Below are 15,515 nucleotides of genomic sequence, written 5' to 3' on the forward strand. Positions count from 1 at the left end.
CTTCCATAGGCATCTTGTAAAGCCTTTGTACATGCTATGTGTTTCATAAATATGTCTGAAAGAATGCACATATATTTAACTGTAGACTAGTCCTCATTGGTAAATTCTTTACCACAGGAGTGGCTTAGAATTATAGCTGTGAAGGGTGAGCTTTTAGGTTTTTTCACCTTTAGAGCTAGACAGAACTCAGGTTGCCGATCTCAGGTCCATGAAAGAAAGTGCTAGAATCCCTCTGAGCCTGTTTTCTCATTTGTACAGTGGGAATAACATTTATCTTGCAGAACTGTTGTGGGGATTAAGTAAGAGAGTGTTCACAAGGTTCCTAGCAAAATGCACAGCACCCAAGTTCTCTTTCAATGGTATGACTGTTTATTCTTATTATGATATCTGAAAGTACCACATAGACGAACAGATGTAATTGCCATAGATATCTCTCTTCAGATGTAAAATAATAAACCACTGATTCTCTCTGAGCAAAGCTGCTATTTTCTTTCTTTTTTTCCCCTCTTTTTTCATTGGATTTTATTTTTTTAAGGTCTAGCCTTTTCAGCTTTAAGTCACAGATTGTCCAGAGGTTTTCTATGGATTCCCTATAGAGATGGGAAAGGACACAAAGCAGTCATTTACTAATCTCAGACTTTTTTTTTTTTAAAGATTTTATTTATTTATTTGACAGAGAGAGACAACAAGAGAAGGGAATACAAGCAGGAGGAGTGGGAGAGGGAGAAGCAGGCTTCCCACCATGCAGGGAGCCCGATGCAGGGCTCCATCCCAGGACCCTGGGATCATGACCTTAGCTGAAGGCAGACACTTAACGACGGAACCATCAAGGAACCCCAAGTCCCAGGCTTTCACACAGAGCCGTACAATCAGGGCTTATGTTTACACTTCACAAACCTCCTCTGTCCATAGCCACGATTGCTGTGACCTTTCTCCCATACTAAGGAGCAACAAGCACTGAGAATGAAGACTATGCATCCACCTGAAATGAAATGCAGGAACTTCCAGCTTTTTCTACTACAGACAGGAGATGTACCCGTCCCAGGAATGAGCTGGACCCTGGGATCCCCCACGCAGGTCTCAGGGATGTTGTGAGGGGAAGGGATACAGGAATGGCAATCTGTTCAGTGTTACTCTTTTAAAACATGACCAGTTGGGGTGCCTGGGTGGCTCAGTGGGTTAAAGCCTCTGCCTTTGGCTCAGGTCATGATCCCAGGTTCTGGGATGGAGCCCCATATGGGGCGCTCTGCTCAGCAGGGAGCCTGCTTCCCCCTCTCTCTCTGCCTACTTCTCTGCCTATTTGTGATCTCTCTCTCTCTCTCTGTCAAATAAATAAATAAATAATCTTTTTTAAAATGACCAGTTAGGTATCAGAGTTTCCATGCTGTGGAGGAAATAACATGTACAATTTTGAATAAAATCGTAATTACAGTTCTGTTTCTGAAGGCAAAAAATGGAAACACCTAAGTATCTAAGAAGGGTTAGTAAAACAATCCATGATACGATCACTTGATAGAATGGGTAAGAAAGCACTTAAAATATTTACTTAGACATATTTCCATGTGGAATTACATGGAAGATGTAATAATATATGGATAATGATTCTGAGTACATTTTAAGTAAAAACAAAAAACAAAAACCAAAAAACAATAAAATTTAGTATGGACTCAGAGCTTTCTCCAACTCACAAGTGATGCAGACAGAGCCTTCCCGGTCTTGTCTGCCTCTGAGAACAGCCAATAAGAAGCCTGTATTTAGGTGGTGGGATGGTGATGTCATCGACAATCTGGCCAATCTCCCTGATGATCATTTGCATAATTACTTCTATTCCAACGAAACCCAATTTTTTTTTTAAAGAGGAACATTGAGTGGAAGTGGAAATCTCTAAGAAAAAGGGAGGAAAATTATATTAACAAAGGAATATTTATAATGATGTTGGAATCACAGTTCAGCGATGGAAATTATTATATCTGGTCTCAGTAGAGTACTTTTTACCTTCTAAGCAAAACACTCTTCTTAGTATGTTAAATCTTAAAATAGCTGACCACTATTAGCCATTTGATGTTTAAAATTTTTTTAAAAGGATTCCTTCAGAGTAGGAAACAGAATTTTCTTGGATAATCTGCAAACCTCTTTTTTTTTTTTTTTTTAAGATTTTTATTTATTTATTTGACAGAGAGAAATCACAAGTAGATGGAGAGGCAGACAGAGAGAGAGAGAGGGAAGCAGGCTCTCCGCTGAGCAGAGAGCCCGATGCGGGACTCGATCCCAGGACTCTGAGATCATGACCTGAGCCGAAGGCAGCGGCTTAACCCACTGAGCCACCCAGGCGCCCTGCAAACCTCTTTCTAATGGTATAAAGAGAAGCCTTTTGAAAATAGAAAAAAACAAAACAAAACAAAAAAACCCTGCTCTATATTTACCTGTTGATCTTGGCACTTCATCCTCTATAATTAAAGCCTCTTCCATTTATCAAGCTAATTGAACTGGCTGTGGACAAGGGAACAGGATTCCATAACCCTGATCTTTATCCTTCTTGTTTATACACTTACTGGCTTGGCAAATTTGATCGTACCAGCAGTGCCCCCTTTTATTAGCCTAACTGGGATTTCCTTCCACAAAAAGCATTAAGCTTCATGGAATAATTTGGCTTTTTTCCTGTGGCAGACTGGGGGGTTTAGATAAGTTTGTTAATTATTTTTGTTTCATTCAGGTTTACTGAGTACATCTATGTGTCAAATGTTTTCATGTTCATTGTCTAGTTTTGTCCTTAGCACAACCATGTGAGGATAAATGCTTTTAGCTCCTGTTTAGAGATAAGAAAGCCAAGGGCAAGAGAAGTTAAGTGGTTCCCCAAGAACACACAGGGCGTAACAGAACTGAAAGTCTTACAAGGATGGTCTGACCCCAACACCTGAGACCTTCCCACAACACCGTGTTATTTATTTGTAATTAACTAGTGGTGTCAAAGCAGAATAGAAAATGCTACTCTTGGGGCGCCTGGGTGGGTCAGTGAGTTAAAGCCTCAGCCTTCAGCTCAGGTCATGATCCCAGCATCCTGGGATCGAGCCCTGCTCCGCCTCCCCGCTGCTTGCCACGCTGCCTACTTGTGATCTCTGTCTGTCAAATAAATAAATAAAATCTTAAAAAAAAAAAAAGCTACTCTTACATACCGAATGCAATCTCTTGCATTGAGAATCTGCAAATTTTTATCTTATCTTTAGCATCAAAACATACTAAACACATACTAAAACATACTAAATAAAAAACACATGTCTGTGTTTTTCCAAAGAAGCCTAGAAAAATAGAATGATCAATCTTTTAAAGAGACTATCAATCAAAGTCCTTTCAAGTTCTATTTATCTTAGGTACTCAAGAATTTACTATGGCTAATGGAAATTGGAAATTTGTCATCACCTTCAAACTGGCAGCTGCAAGTCACACGGATCTCTCTGCAGACCTCACCCAAACTTCTTGGGCAGTAGTATATTCATTCTATAATACGACCTCAGAGAAAGTTATAATGGGCCAGAAGCAAAGTTAGAACCCTTGAAATGGGATGTATAACACTTCTGAAACTGGATGACGTCTCTGATAATAGCTATGGCCCTCAGTCTGTATCAGGCAACGCCTAAAGGCTTTACATTTACCACCCAAAACCCTCTAAGGTAGGTACTGTCGTGATCCTCCCTTCCAGATTAGGAAACTGGGGCATAAAGAGGCTGGATAAGCAGGCTCCCTGCCGAGCAAGGACCCCCGATGTGGGACTTGATCCCAGGACGCTGGGATCATGACCTGAGCCAAAGGCAGCCACTTAACCAACTGAGCCACCCAGGCGTCCCCAGAGTCTAGAGCTCTTAACCACTATGCAACACTGCTTCTCCAAAAAGGAATACACAGCACCAGCAGATTTCACGAACCGCACCGCAGACTTCTTTGTTGACCTGCACGACACCTTGCTATATATGCCTACGAATAGGAAATTTGTCCATCATGCTATGTGTGTTTGATAACATAATAGTTTGATAACATAATAGTTCAAGGTAAGACCAACTTCGACCTCGTATAGAAATGGGGCATTATTCAAATGATAATGGTCTCTGCTTTCTTAAAACCTCACAGTAACTCCCTCTACTTTTTTCCTAGCCTCCAGTCAGGTCATGAACGCGTGCTCACCATTTGTCCAAGGCTACCACTTATCTCCCAGCCTAAGACTTGCTCAGGATCTGGAGGGGTCCCTCGCAGCTCTAGAGCAAGTGAGGAGTCAGGTAGGGGGCAGCAGACAACCCTGCCTGCCATTGAACACATGGGAATCTGCTCCCGCTGGTTCTGCTTAGTCCTGCCATGGGCTGCACTGGCATTCTGTCCTTCCCTCATCATTGAAAACGCTAACATCAGAGTGCCCGGGAAACTTTGTGTTTCTGCGTTGTGCCTGATACCCTGTAGTGGGTATAGGGGGTGGTTCGGAGTTCCCAGCCCATCCTAAATTTCTATCTTCTAAAAACGGAGCTGCCTAAGTTTAGAAAGTAGCTGCCTGACGAAGTAAATTCTTAACAACTCAGACTCTTCTAGGATACACATGAAAATGAGTGGCTGGAATGGGAAAAAGGAGAGTCAGGAAACTCCTAGGACTGAGGCAAGACTAGCATCGCATGACAGGTATAAACGTGATTGGTAAACTGTAAAATGCATAGTAGGGATCATCGCTGTACTTGCAGACCGAGGGGTCCCTCCACGGCAGTCTAGCGTCTCCGTTGTTAGCTTGCATCAGAATTTCCTAGAGGGCTTATTAAAACAGACTTCTGGGGGTTCCAGGGTGGGTTAAGTGTTCGACTCTTTTTTTTTTTTTTAAGATTTTATTTATTTGACAGACAGAGATCATAAGTAGGCAGAGAAGCAGGCAGGCGGTGGGTGGGTGGGAAGCACGTTCCCTTCCGAACAGAGAGCCCGATTTGGGGCTCCAACCCAGGAGCCATGATCTGAGATCATGGCTGAGATCATGATCTGAGCCAAAGGCAGAGGCTTAACCCACTGAGCCACCCAGATGTTTGACTCTTGATTTCAGCTCAGGTCCTCATCTTAGGAAACTGGGATGAGCCCTGTGTAGGGAATCTGTGCTCAGCGGGGGGTCTGCTTAGGATTTTCTCCCTCTCTCCCTCCATCCCTCCTCCCCACTGTCTCTCTCTCTCTCTCAAATAAATAAATCTTTACAAACAAACAAACAAACAAACAAAAAACCACCGAGGTTTCTGTACTCTATTTCTGATTCTGTAGTTCTTGCTGGTGTTTAAGATAAGATTTGGGGGATGCTGATGCTGCTGGTTCTGGGACCATCCTTTGAGAACCAGTGGTCTCTGCTGCTGCATGGACAAAAAGCATTGTATCCATAGTAAGCACACAGTAGACACTCAGATGGAGTTATTACTCTGCTCCATATCTTGGTAGCCCCAATATTTACTCTCTTCTGCCTCTAGGTTACTAGCACAGTTTGGCTGAGATTCAGGGGAAAAGGAGGTTGCATTTTTTTTTCTTCCTTTCCATATGTATCAACCTCCTGCTATTAACACCCCTTCTGATTTAAAAGCCTTTTCATAGTTTGCATTATTATGTTAACTAATTCAGTACTTTCTAATTTCTGAGCATAAAGCTAAAACTCCTATGAGATAGCTACTTAAAGTGGAAGGAGGGCTGAAGGGACCGAAGAGCAGCCCCTCCCTCCGCATTTGCAGCTCTGAATGTGGGCAAGGGTGTGTGCTGCGGACCATACATCCTAGAGGGGATCAGTATCTCCCTCGCTGAAGGGCTCTACACACGTAATGTGCAAAGTTAGAGCAAAACGCACTGATGATAAACATTCCTATCTCGCCCCCTCCCTGCCAAATAGAACGAGTGGGCGGGGGAACTCCCAAGAGAGCCTTTTCTGGGAGGGTCCCTCCGGCTCCTGCCAAGACCGCGTCTGGGGTGGCGCGCCGCCCCGCCTCTGCTCCGCAGCCCGCTCTCTGCAATGCCAAAACGCAGCAGCAGAGCCCTCCAGATCCCTCCAGGGGGACCGCGCGGTGCAACCAACCCTAAAAACGTGGCCGCGCGACGCCCCCTCAGCCCTCCGGGCTTCCCATTGGCCCGTTGCCGTTGTCACTCGCTCCTTGCCTCGCCTTCCCCCTCGCGGGCGGAGGCAGCGGGCGGGGTAGGTTGCGCGCTCACCGCTGGCTGGGGCCGCGGTCGCGGCTTTGCAGCAAGAAGCGCGGCGGGCGGGGAGCGGGGCGCGCGGCCGGGGAGGGGGCCGGGCGCGCTGCGGGCTGCGCGGCCGGCCCATGCGGGGCGGGGGCCGGCGGCGGGGCCGGGGGGGCGCAGCAGCCCGCGCCGAGGGCGGCCGCCGAAGACCTGCCCGGCCGGCTGCGCGGTGCCCTGCCTCGCCCAGCAGCCCGGCCCGCCGGGAGGGATGCGCCGTGCCGCCCAGCTCCCCTCCGCCCTGTCCGCGCCCTGGAGCAGAAAGTTTGGGGGGCCGGGGGCTGTCTTCCTCCTCCCGCTCCAATGACTGCCCAAGGACTCCTGCCGCCCAGCCTCGACTGTGACCTGCCTCCGTTCCCCAGGTCGGAATGAACTATTCCAGGCTGTGACCAAGGCTCCGTGTCCTCGCCCCTCCCTCACCCTCCTTTTAAAAAGATTTATTTTTTAATTCAAGATATTGTGACCCGCCGACTCCCTCTCCTCGTTGCTAATTGAGACCCCCGGGCCTCGTCTTCTGAGTGTAAGAGGGGGTGCGGTCTCCCCCAAGACGGCGCGCTGGAAGGAGAGAGTCCCCTTGCCGACCCACGGCCACCATGAAGAGGTGCAAATCGGACGAGCCGCAGCAACAGCCGGGCGAGGAGGATGGAGCTGGGCTGGAAGATGCCGCGGGCCCCCTGCCGGGCGCGGACCTCCGGCCTGGGGAGGCCGCGGGTGCTAACTCCGCAGGCGGGCCAACTTCAGACGCGGGCGCGGCCGCGACGCCCAACCCGGGGCCCCGAAGCAAGCCTCCTGATTTAAAGGTGAGCGCAGACCATCCCCCGGCAAGCCCAGCCGGCGACTTAGCTTTCCCCGCCCCACGCAGAAGTGCTTGCCCAGGATGAAAGTGATGGGGAAGCCAGGCAAAGGTCAGAGAGGATGCTCGGCCAGAACCCTGGGCTGGACGTCAGGTACCATTGGTGCCTCCGTCTTTCAGCTCCGTTTCAGGCCTCTGTGTTTGTTCCTCATTATTCAGCAGACGTTCTAGTGACTCACCCACCCGAGATGGTTTGAATAATGTGTGTGAAGTGCTGTTCGCAGACAAAGGGCTGGAGAAATCCAAGATGCTAACTGAAAAGTTGACATCACTTTCCCTCCTGTAAGATGGCAGGGGAAGAAAATTGCAACGTGGGAGGCGGAGCAGAGGACCATCCCTTTCCTTTGCTGCATTAGTTTCCTCCTTTTGGGACCTTCCTGGATGAAGCTCAGTTTGTCCATCTGTGAAAGGGGAGTGTGGATTTCTTGCCGTTAGGTGGAGCCAGAGGTTAAGCTAGTGCTTGGAGATCCCTGCCTGCCGGCTGAACCAACCCCCAGGGTGGAGAACTGACAGGTGGCCAAGCGGTACTTGGGCTGGTTTGGGGCACACATGCTGAGCCGGCAGTTAGAACCAGAATCCGGAAGAGCCAATCACATGCAGCCTGGGAGCCCTTTATTTTCCTGGCCCGCGGTTGCCGAGACAATGATCGCGCTATGTTGAATATGTCTCTCTATTAATTAAAACGGCAGCAGGGATAAATAATGCACCTTTGCGGGAGCTGCTACAGGGATTGCAGGCTCAGGATTTGCGAGCCGGCTCACCACGGGGCTGAGCGAGATGTCAGCCCAAGGAAGGAACTTAGATGCCTTGGAGATTGATGCCTCCGGGGAGATATTCTCCAGAGGGGGTACAAGGTCTGGGCTAGGGGAGCCAGAGGACTCCATTATGTTAAATAAAGCCTGTATCCTATGGCAGCAGCCACTAAAGAGCTTACCAGAATAAGCCAATGACATTCCTCGTTTGGCCTGAGCAGCTCAGAGTCAGGAAGTCGGAGCGCAGGTGAGTGGGCTCTTACCTGTGTGTTACCTGTCTGTGTGCCTCGGGGAGGGCTAGGAAGGGAGACAGCTAGCTCCTTGTGTGTACTTCCAAAAAACTGGTAGTTGTGGGAGTGTGACCTCTGGGGCTGCGGCTGTCCTTTTCAGAGGTTGGGGGCAAGCCTTATGTCCAAGAGCCTGCAGAGGCTTGTGCTGTGAGTCAGGCCCAAGGAGCCCCTGGTGCCTGTCCCAGCTGTCACCTGTAAGCCCACCCCGTGTGGTTCCTATTTTCAGTGAGATGATGAACAGAAATGGGTCCCCTTAATGTGGATGTGGAAAGGAGGGGAGCCTTCTTCTGCAGCCTTTGGCCTCCAGCCTCATTCTGGGCCCATCCAAGATGAGTCCGGCGAGTAAACCTCGATTCTATGGCCAGATGGGACCCTTCCCTGAGTTGATGAGAAGCTGCTTGGAAACTCCCCCAGTCTCCAGCTCAGGCCGGCAGTGCAAACTGCCAGCTCCATTCACTTCCCTTGGTTGCCTACACGAGCGAAGGTGGGCTGGTGGTGGTGTGGGGGCTGCGGTGTCTTTGTCTCTGGATAATGCTGCCTTAAGAAGCTCGTTCATCTCCACCCTCCTATATCATCTATCTCTTTTCTAATCTCTCTCTTTTTTTTTTTTTTTTGGCGACACCTTCACTGTGGCTAGGGCAGACACAGCAGCAACTCCACACCTGATATTAACTGCTAAACTTCCCTGAAGCAGAATTGAGATTCGATGTGAGAACAGGAGCCTCACTCCCCTACCCGAAACATCTCACTGAGGTAGATCACAGCCATGTGGACCCAGGCACAAGGAGCAGAAAACAGAGCTGCTGCAGGCTCAGTGGGAGCGTGGGGTGACAAGCCGGGCCTTTTCCTGTTTATCTCTGTCTGCTTTATCAAAACATGTTTACAAGGTAGGGACTTTGGAACCAGATAGGAACTTGTGGGCCATCGGAATTTGATTTGCTGTGTGACCTCAGGCAAATCACTCAACTTTCCTGAGCCCTTTTCTGGAAAAAAGGAATAAGGATATTGAAGTGTGTCCAAACTTGGTTTCCAGTGCTGGAAAAGTTGTTTCGGTGGCACAGTTTTCCGATGAGGGAAAAATTCCGTGACTGGCTCTAGCATGGGGTAGAAGCAGGATTGTTTTGGATTTGCTGGTGGTACCGGAAAGGGGCAACTTTCATTTTTTTTTTGTAACCTCCCTTTGCCCCGTACCTGGGTTTGGCCTAGGAAGATCAGCAGCTCTGCTTTGGTTTTCATTTTAAACTTGGGAGGTAGGAACTTTGGGTCCTTTGGTCCCAGTTCTGTTTTCTTATGACAACTCCAGGCATTGCGATCGATTAAGTGCACTGGAGGAAATTATCTTGAGGAAGGGGCCAAAAAATCAGAGGCTTTGTCTGAACTACCTCCAATGGCAATTGGGGCAGGGAGGAATCTTTGCCAAAGAGATCTGAATGCCCAAGCTATTAGGAGCCACAGGTTCCAGGGGCCCCTTTGGCCTCTGTCCGCAGCCCTTCGGTGTTGTAGAGTGTATTACTCTGCAGTGGAAATTTCTGCTACAGGGGTCAGGGGTCATGGTTATGGGATGGGAGGGCCAGTGAAAGAAGGAAAAATAGTTTACACGACAATCTTAAAGGAGCGATTATATAATTGTTACTGGAAAATCACCTGAAAAGGGACACTGCCTCACAGGAGGCTCTTGGGGATACTCGGGGACCTTCTTCGCTGCTCCACACACTTGAGGTGACACCCCTGCAACATGAAGCGACAATCCAGAGTCCCAGTGCCCAGCCCCTGTGGCCTGGGAGTCCCCGTTTAACTGCTCGGGTTCATGTATTTGTTCTCATCATGGGCTGCTGCAAATTCCCTGCTAGTTGGGAGGACAGGCCAGGATAGCTGGTAACGGAGAGAGCTGGAGGACCCAAAGGACCCCGGAATTCTCCAGCGGGATAACCCAGCTCCGGCAGGAATGGGAGTGGGGAGGAGCTGAGGGAAAACTGCAGAAAGGGACGCGTGGAGCGCACATTCCTGTTAACAATACAGCATGTGATGGCTCTTGCTGAGGCCTGGGATGAGTGGCTGAGTGTAAGAGTCAGCTGGTTCTGTCCCTAAGGTCTAGAATCCTCAAGGCAAGGAGGAAATCACCAGCCTCGGCACCTCTCCCACCCCTTCTGCTGCCAGAGGAATCAAGCCCTTCCCAAAAGGAAGACTCTGGGTGTGCTGGCCAGAGTCCTTCCCCTGATGTTCTTTTCCCCTCACCAAAGCCCCTTTGAATAATTTCCCCAGGGATTTCTGGGCACTATTCATCTTTTTCCCAGAGGGAAAAAAAGGGGGGTGCCCTGAGGTCTGTTACTACAGTCCTGGTTCGAAGTGCTTTTGACTCAAGACTCATGTGGGTTCCAGCTCATGTTTTCTCATTACCACGATGACCGACCTTCCTGCCTGTTCGCAGTGAAGATGAGAAAAAGCAAGAAGCCGACTAGCTGGGGGGCACGTCCCAGCCAGAGGCCGTGGGGTTCTCCTCGCTGGCTCACCACCTTTCCTGGTGAGCACAGGCGCATGAGCCCCTCGCGAATGGCCCGTGTTCCTTCAGCACTCCTGTAGACTCTCCATGGGAAGGGGTCAGGAGTCCGCAGATGCTGAGCAACCTCCCTGGGAAAGGCGCTGTTCTAACTGTGAAGTAGGGCATGTCCTGGAAAGTGTCTGAGAACATACATGTGCAGTTTACAGCAAAACAGACGCCCCATCTACCTACCACCCACGTCGAGAAAGAACATTGATATTCCCAAAAGCTCTGCTCGTTTTTCTATTGTTGTATTTGTTTAATTTCTTTTCTTTTTCTTTCTTTCTTTCTTTTTTTTTTTTTAAGTAAGCTTTGCACCCAACGTGGGGCTTGAATTCACGACCCCAAGTTCAAGAATTGCATGTTTTCCTGACTGAGCCAGCCAGGTGCCCCTTCTTTGGTTTTGTGTTTTGGGTTTTTTTGTGGCAATGTCTCTTGATCCAGCTGACGGCTTTCCGTGTCTCCACTTCTTCAGTGGAGGAGAAGACAAGCTTCTTCACGGGAACGTGGGTGGAATGAAGGTGTGTGTGCTCTGGGGGGGTCTAGTGGAAGGCTCTGGGGTTAGAGGGGACTCTATGTGGCCTCCTAGTTCTGCTTTAAAGGCGATATGTTCAGGCTGGACGAGAGGCTGGATGGTTTCCTCAGGGAAGTAGGATTGCTGTAGACCTCGGATCAGGGGAAGGGGAAATTCGTTCTTTGGCAACAGGCAGTAAGTAGTTGGGCTTTCAGGTAAGCTCCCAGTCTACAGGATGAACTACTTGCCAGAAAATCATCCATTAGAGGACACGTACACTTAGGGGTGCTTTGAGCATCATTGGATGGAGTCAGAAACACATGGGGTTGATCGGAAGAGATGGGATGAGAGCAAGATATTTTTTAAAAAGATTTTATTTGTGGGGCGCCTGGGTGGCTCAGTGGGTTAAGGCCTCTGCCTTCGGCTCAGGTCATGATCTCAGGGTCCTGGGATCTCAGAGCCCCCTATTGGGCTCTCTGCTCGGCGGGGAGACTGCTTCCTTCTTTCTCTCTGCCTACCTGCTTCTCTGCCTACTTGTGGTCTCTCTCTCTGTCAAATAAATAAATAACATCTTTAAAAAAAGAAAAAAGATTTTATTTGTTTGAGAGAGAGAGAAAGCGCCCGGGCGTGTGTGTGGGTGGAGGAGCAGAGGGAGGGGGACAGGCAGACTCTGTGCTGAGCAGGGGGCCTGACCCGGCGCTTGATCCCAAGACCCTGAGATCATGACCTGAGCTGAAATTAAGAGTCGGAGACTTAACTGACTGAGCCACGCAGGTGTCCCTAGAACAAGATATTAAAGAGAGAGTAGGATGTTAATGACCAAATAAGAGAGAGGCTTCCTAAATGGACGCAGTGGGACAGCACGTGCCAGGGTCTTTGTGGGTCCAGGGTCCTTTGTTGTCCCAGCCCTGTAAATAGGGATGGTGGAGGGGTGGCAGGAATGCTGAGGCCGCCTGGTGTTTACCTGGTGTTTACCGCACCTGCAGCGAATGCCCCAAGGGCAGTAATATTCGGAGCACCCTGTGTGTGGGCTCGGGGAGAATCCGTGACCGATGGCAAAGCATGTGGCAAAGGCAGCTCCCTGTTCCCCTTCTACATCTCGGGTTTTAGAATTCGCAGCTGCCCTCGTGGTTCTTGTGGGAACTGTCTTGCAGGGCCAGTATTTACAGATTGTGCTGCTTTTTGTGTATCTAACTGTTCTTAGCAGCCAATCCCATGAACAGCCCTGTCTCCCTCTCCCTCAAAAAGGAATTGAAACATCAGATAAGACCTGAATTTTGGGTGTAAGTTAAAAAAAAAAAATGTGAGTTTCAGGAGCTGGGGAAGAAAATCTCTCGGTGGTTCTGGAGGTTAGCTCACAATTCCTCTTTGTCTTCCTCTGTCCTCTGAGAAATGGCCTCTCCCTTTGAAATCCTCACAGACCAGGAGGGTGCGTTCTTAGAAGGAGGCCAGGACTGGACAGGGCCCACCTTGATCAACCCAGCACTGAAGCCTCTCTCTGTGTTAAGAAGTTAAAGAACAGGGGCACCTGGGTGGCTCAGTGCGTTAAAGCCTCTGCCTTCAGCTCAGGTCATGATCTCAGGGTCCTGGGGTTGAGCCCCGTATCGGGCTCTCTGCTCAGTGGGGAGCCTGCTTCCTCCTCTCTCTCTGCCTACCTCTCTGCCTACTTGTGATCTCTCTCTCTGTGTCAAATAAATAAATAAAATCTTAAAAAAAAAAGTTAAAGAACAAAGCGGTTGAGGGATGGCAGGAGTGTTTTGTGGTTGTGGGAGAAGAGCAAGATTTGACTTTTCCTCTCATTCTTTCTCTCTCAAATAAATAAATAAAATCTAAAAAAAAAAAAAAAAAGATAAGGCTTTGAATAGTAGCAGGAGGGATCTGGGTTAGGCACGAGAGAAAGCTGCCTGTCTGAGCATTTTATAATTTTGCAAAAGGTTGTTGTCGAAGGATTAAGTCCTTTGTAAGAGGGTTTTGTAGGCTTGGATGGTTTCTGGTCAGAAAATATATTATGATGCAGCAACCGCCAGGTAATATTAGGGACACGAAGATACAGATGGCAGAGCTCGTGTCCTCCATTCGCTCCTATGGAGGAGTCTGGCCATAAGCAGGTGGAAAGTCGGCTAACAGGTTTGAGGGAGCGCCGGGAGCCAGGTCAGGGGCACGTGATTAATTGCAAGGGGAGCGGATGATGAGCTCTCTGGAGCTCCGAGCAAGGCTGTGAGACCCATCAGGGATGGCTTCACGGAGGGGGCAGGCAGGGAGGCAGGGGAAGGACCACAAGAGGCACTCAGGTAACTCTTTAAATCTTCCATGCTGGTATATGTTGAGTCAGTTCTGCCTAGAAACCCAGGGATGTGGCCACCTTCCCAGACTTGCCCTGGCACTAGGCAGAATTCTTGAAGCCATCAAGGAAGGAAGACTTAAAATAAAATGGAGAATGGGGAAGTCCTGTGCCCCTGGATGGAAGTCTGTTTCTTTAAGTGTCAGCTGTGATGCTGGGAAAGAAATCAATGATTCGAAAATTCTTCCATCACTGTGTTTCTAATGGAAACCCCAGACAGGCCTGAACATTGGCAGCTCCTCGCTCTTCTCCGGCGTGGTCCTCGTGGGTGCCGGACCTGGGGTCAGGGTTCCTCTCCCGCCCCAGCCCCAGGCTCCCCACCCAGAGCAGCTTCAGGGCAATTGGAGACTTCCGCAATCCACTTTGTATCTCGAGAGTAGGACTCTGTGGGTTTTGACAGCGATTAGCTCTTTAATGCTGGCCCTGTTTCCATAGAGACCCTATAAATAGAGGAACGTTGGCGACCTAGGCTTGCTAAGGCTCACGGTGACCCAGTCACCCCACTGAACCCTCACAGCCGACGCTGTGGTGGGGCAGAGGGAGTTCCGAACCCAGGTGGGAGGAAGGGATGTGCCGTGAGCTGTCAGGTTGGGGTAATTAGCTGTAGGTTAGTGTGGCTTGTGAAGAGCCTCGCAGCTTTTCTGGGAGTTAAGAACACAGGGACCTGTAGGAATCAGAAGCCGCTTTGGGCTATTTTTAACCACATGGTACCAAAGACGCTGTACCCCGAGGCATTTTACTTTTGGCCTCAAGCAGCTGGGTTGGCAAATTTTGGAGCACACTTCCCCTTTGGTGGACCCACACCCAGGGAGGAGAACGGATGAAGCCTGGCTGTTTAGAGACCACAGCCTTCTCGGGAAGGATCTTGCAAAAATCTGCCAGTTCACCCTTTCTTCCTGGGAGAGGCATGGCATCCCAAGGGCAGGGGGTCCTCGCTGCCCTGAAAAATAGTCCCAGGGGAGGGGATAGCAATTGCCCCGGCCTTCTCGTCTCCTGGCTTTGGCACCTGCCCTGGGAAGCCGTCCTTTCTGGCTAACTCCTGGCTTCCGGGCAGCTCTGAGACAGTTGCGCCTAGTTCTGATACATCGGGAGAGCTCTGTTTATGTCTCACCCCTAACTCTGAAACATCTCAGCTCTCTTCTAATACATGGCTTCGTTTGGCCACCAAAATGGTTTCTGGCAGCTGGGGAAAAGCAAAAGTCAGCGTGGAAAAGCAAGTGACATTTAGTAGCTGGGACCTGTTAGTCAGAGCAGGTGGTGCTTTCTGCTGCGTTGGTGGCCAAGTTCCCTGAAGCTAGTCACCATGGTTTTCCTCATTTCCAAAACTTGCGGCTGGTTATGTATATGTGCTGAGTTGTTGGGTTTGTTTTTTGGGTTTTTTTGTTTTTTTTTTTTTAACACTTACCATGTTATGTCAAAACTCCTCAACTGCCTCTTCTCTGACACCTACCTGCAGATCACCCCCCTTACCAGCTCCCGTGTTGCCCAGCTTTCTGGCCTAGCACTTTTTAAGGGAAGACCCCTTCATTTGGAGCAACATCCCTGTCCTATTATTCTTGGACTCCTGTTTTGTTCTTTCCCCTCATGCCTACTGTAGACTTTTTAGCAGGCTCCTCGGTGCCGCTGGGGCAAAAGTCCTGCGGTCATCTGACTGCTATCTCTGGCTTTCCTTTACCTGCAGAACAGATGGGGAAGGTGTGAACTGAAGGCTCATGGTTGTAAAAGCCCTTACCTGCGTCCTACAATGTGACATGGGCAGGTCGACCATCACAGTTGGGCAACCCATCCACCCTGCTCCAGGCATTTTGGGTTTGTTTTCAACCTGCCTGGGAGACTGTTCTGGGATGCCTGTAAATACCGCCATCTGCTTTAGTCTTGGAATCAGTGTGTGAGCCAGCGAAGGTAAATTAGACCGGAGGTCGGAGGCTTGTCTGTGTAATTTGGAATGAGCAACTGCACGTGCTGAACCTCAGTTTTTTTTTATCTGCAAAACGGAGA

The 15,515-nt window shown here is 49.3% G+C and overlaps 1 protein-coding gene across 3 annotated transcripts in view; it reads left to right on the forward strand.

Annotated features, from left to right (window-relative positions):
* The first annotated feature begins 6,247 nt into the window (after positions 1 to 6,247).
* TMCC2 (transmembrane and coiled-coil domain family 2) overlaps positions 6,248 to 15,515 on the forward strand; it is a 37,807-nt gene continuing 28,539 nt past the window's right edge. Inside the window, exons 1-2 of one of the 3 annotated variants that reach the window (XM_013058222.2) lie at positions 6,248 to 6,590; positions 6,683 to 7,028. In XM_013058222.2, coding sequence (XP_012913676.1) covers positions 6,822 to 7,028 — 207 coding nt within the window. In that variant the 5' untranslated portion in view covers positions 6,248 to 6,590; positions 6,683 to 6,821. Of the gene's footprint in view, positions 7,029 to 7,078; positions 8,081 to 15,515 lie in introns of those variants that run through there. The other 2 variants (XM_004756425.3, XM_004756426.3) reach the window with 2 other exon arrangements.

This window comes from Mustela putorius, unplaced genomic scaffold (assembly GCF_011764305.1).
Source record: "Mustela putorius furo isolate JIRA1106 unplaced genomic scaffold, ASM1176430v1.1 tig00000508_pilon_pilon_pilon, whole genome shotgun sequence".
Classification (NCBI taxonomy): Eukaryota; Metazoa; Chordata; class Mammalia; order Carnivora; family Mustelidae; genus Mustela; species Mustela putorius.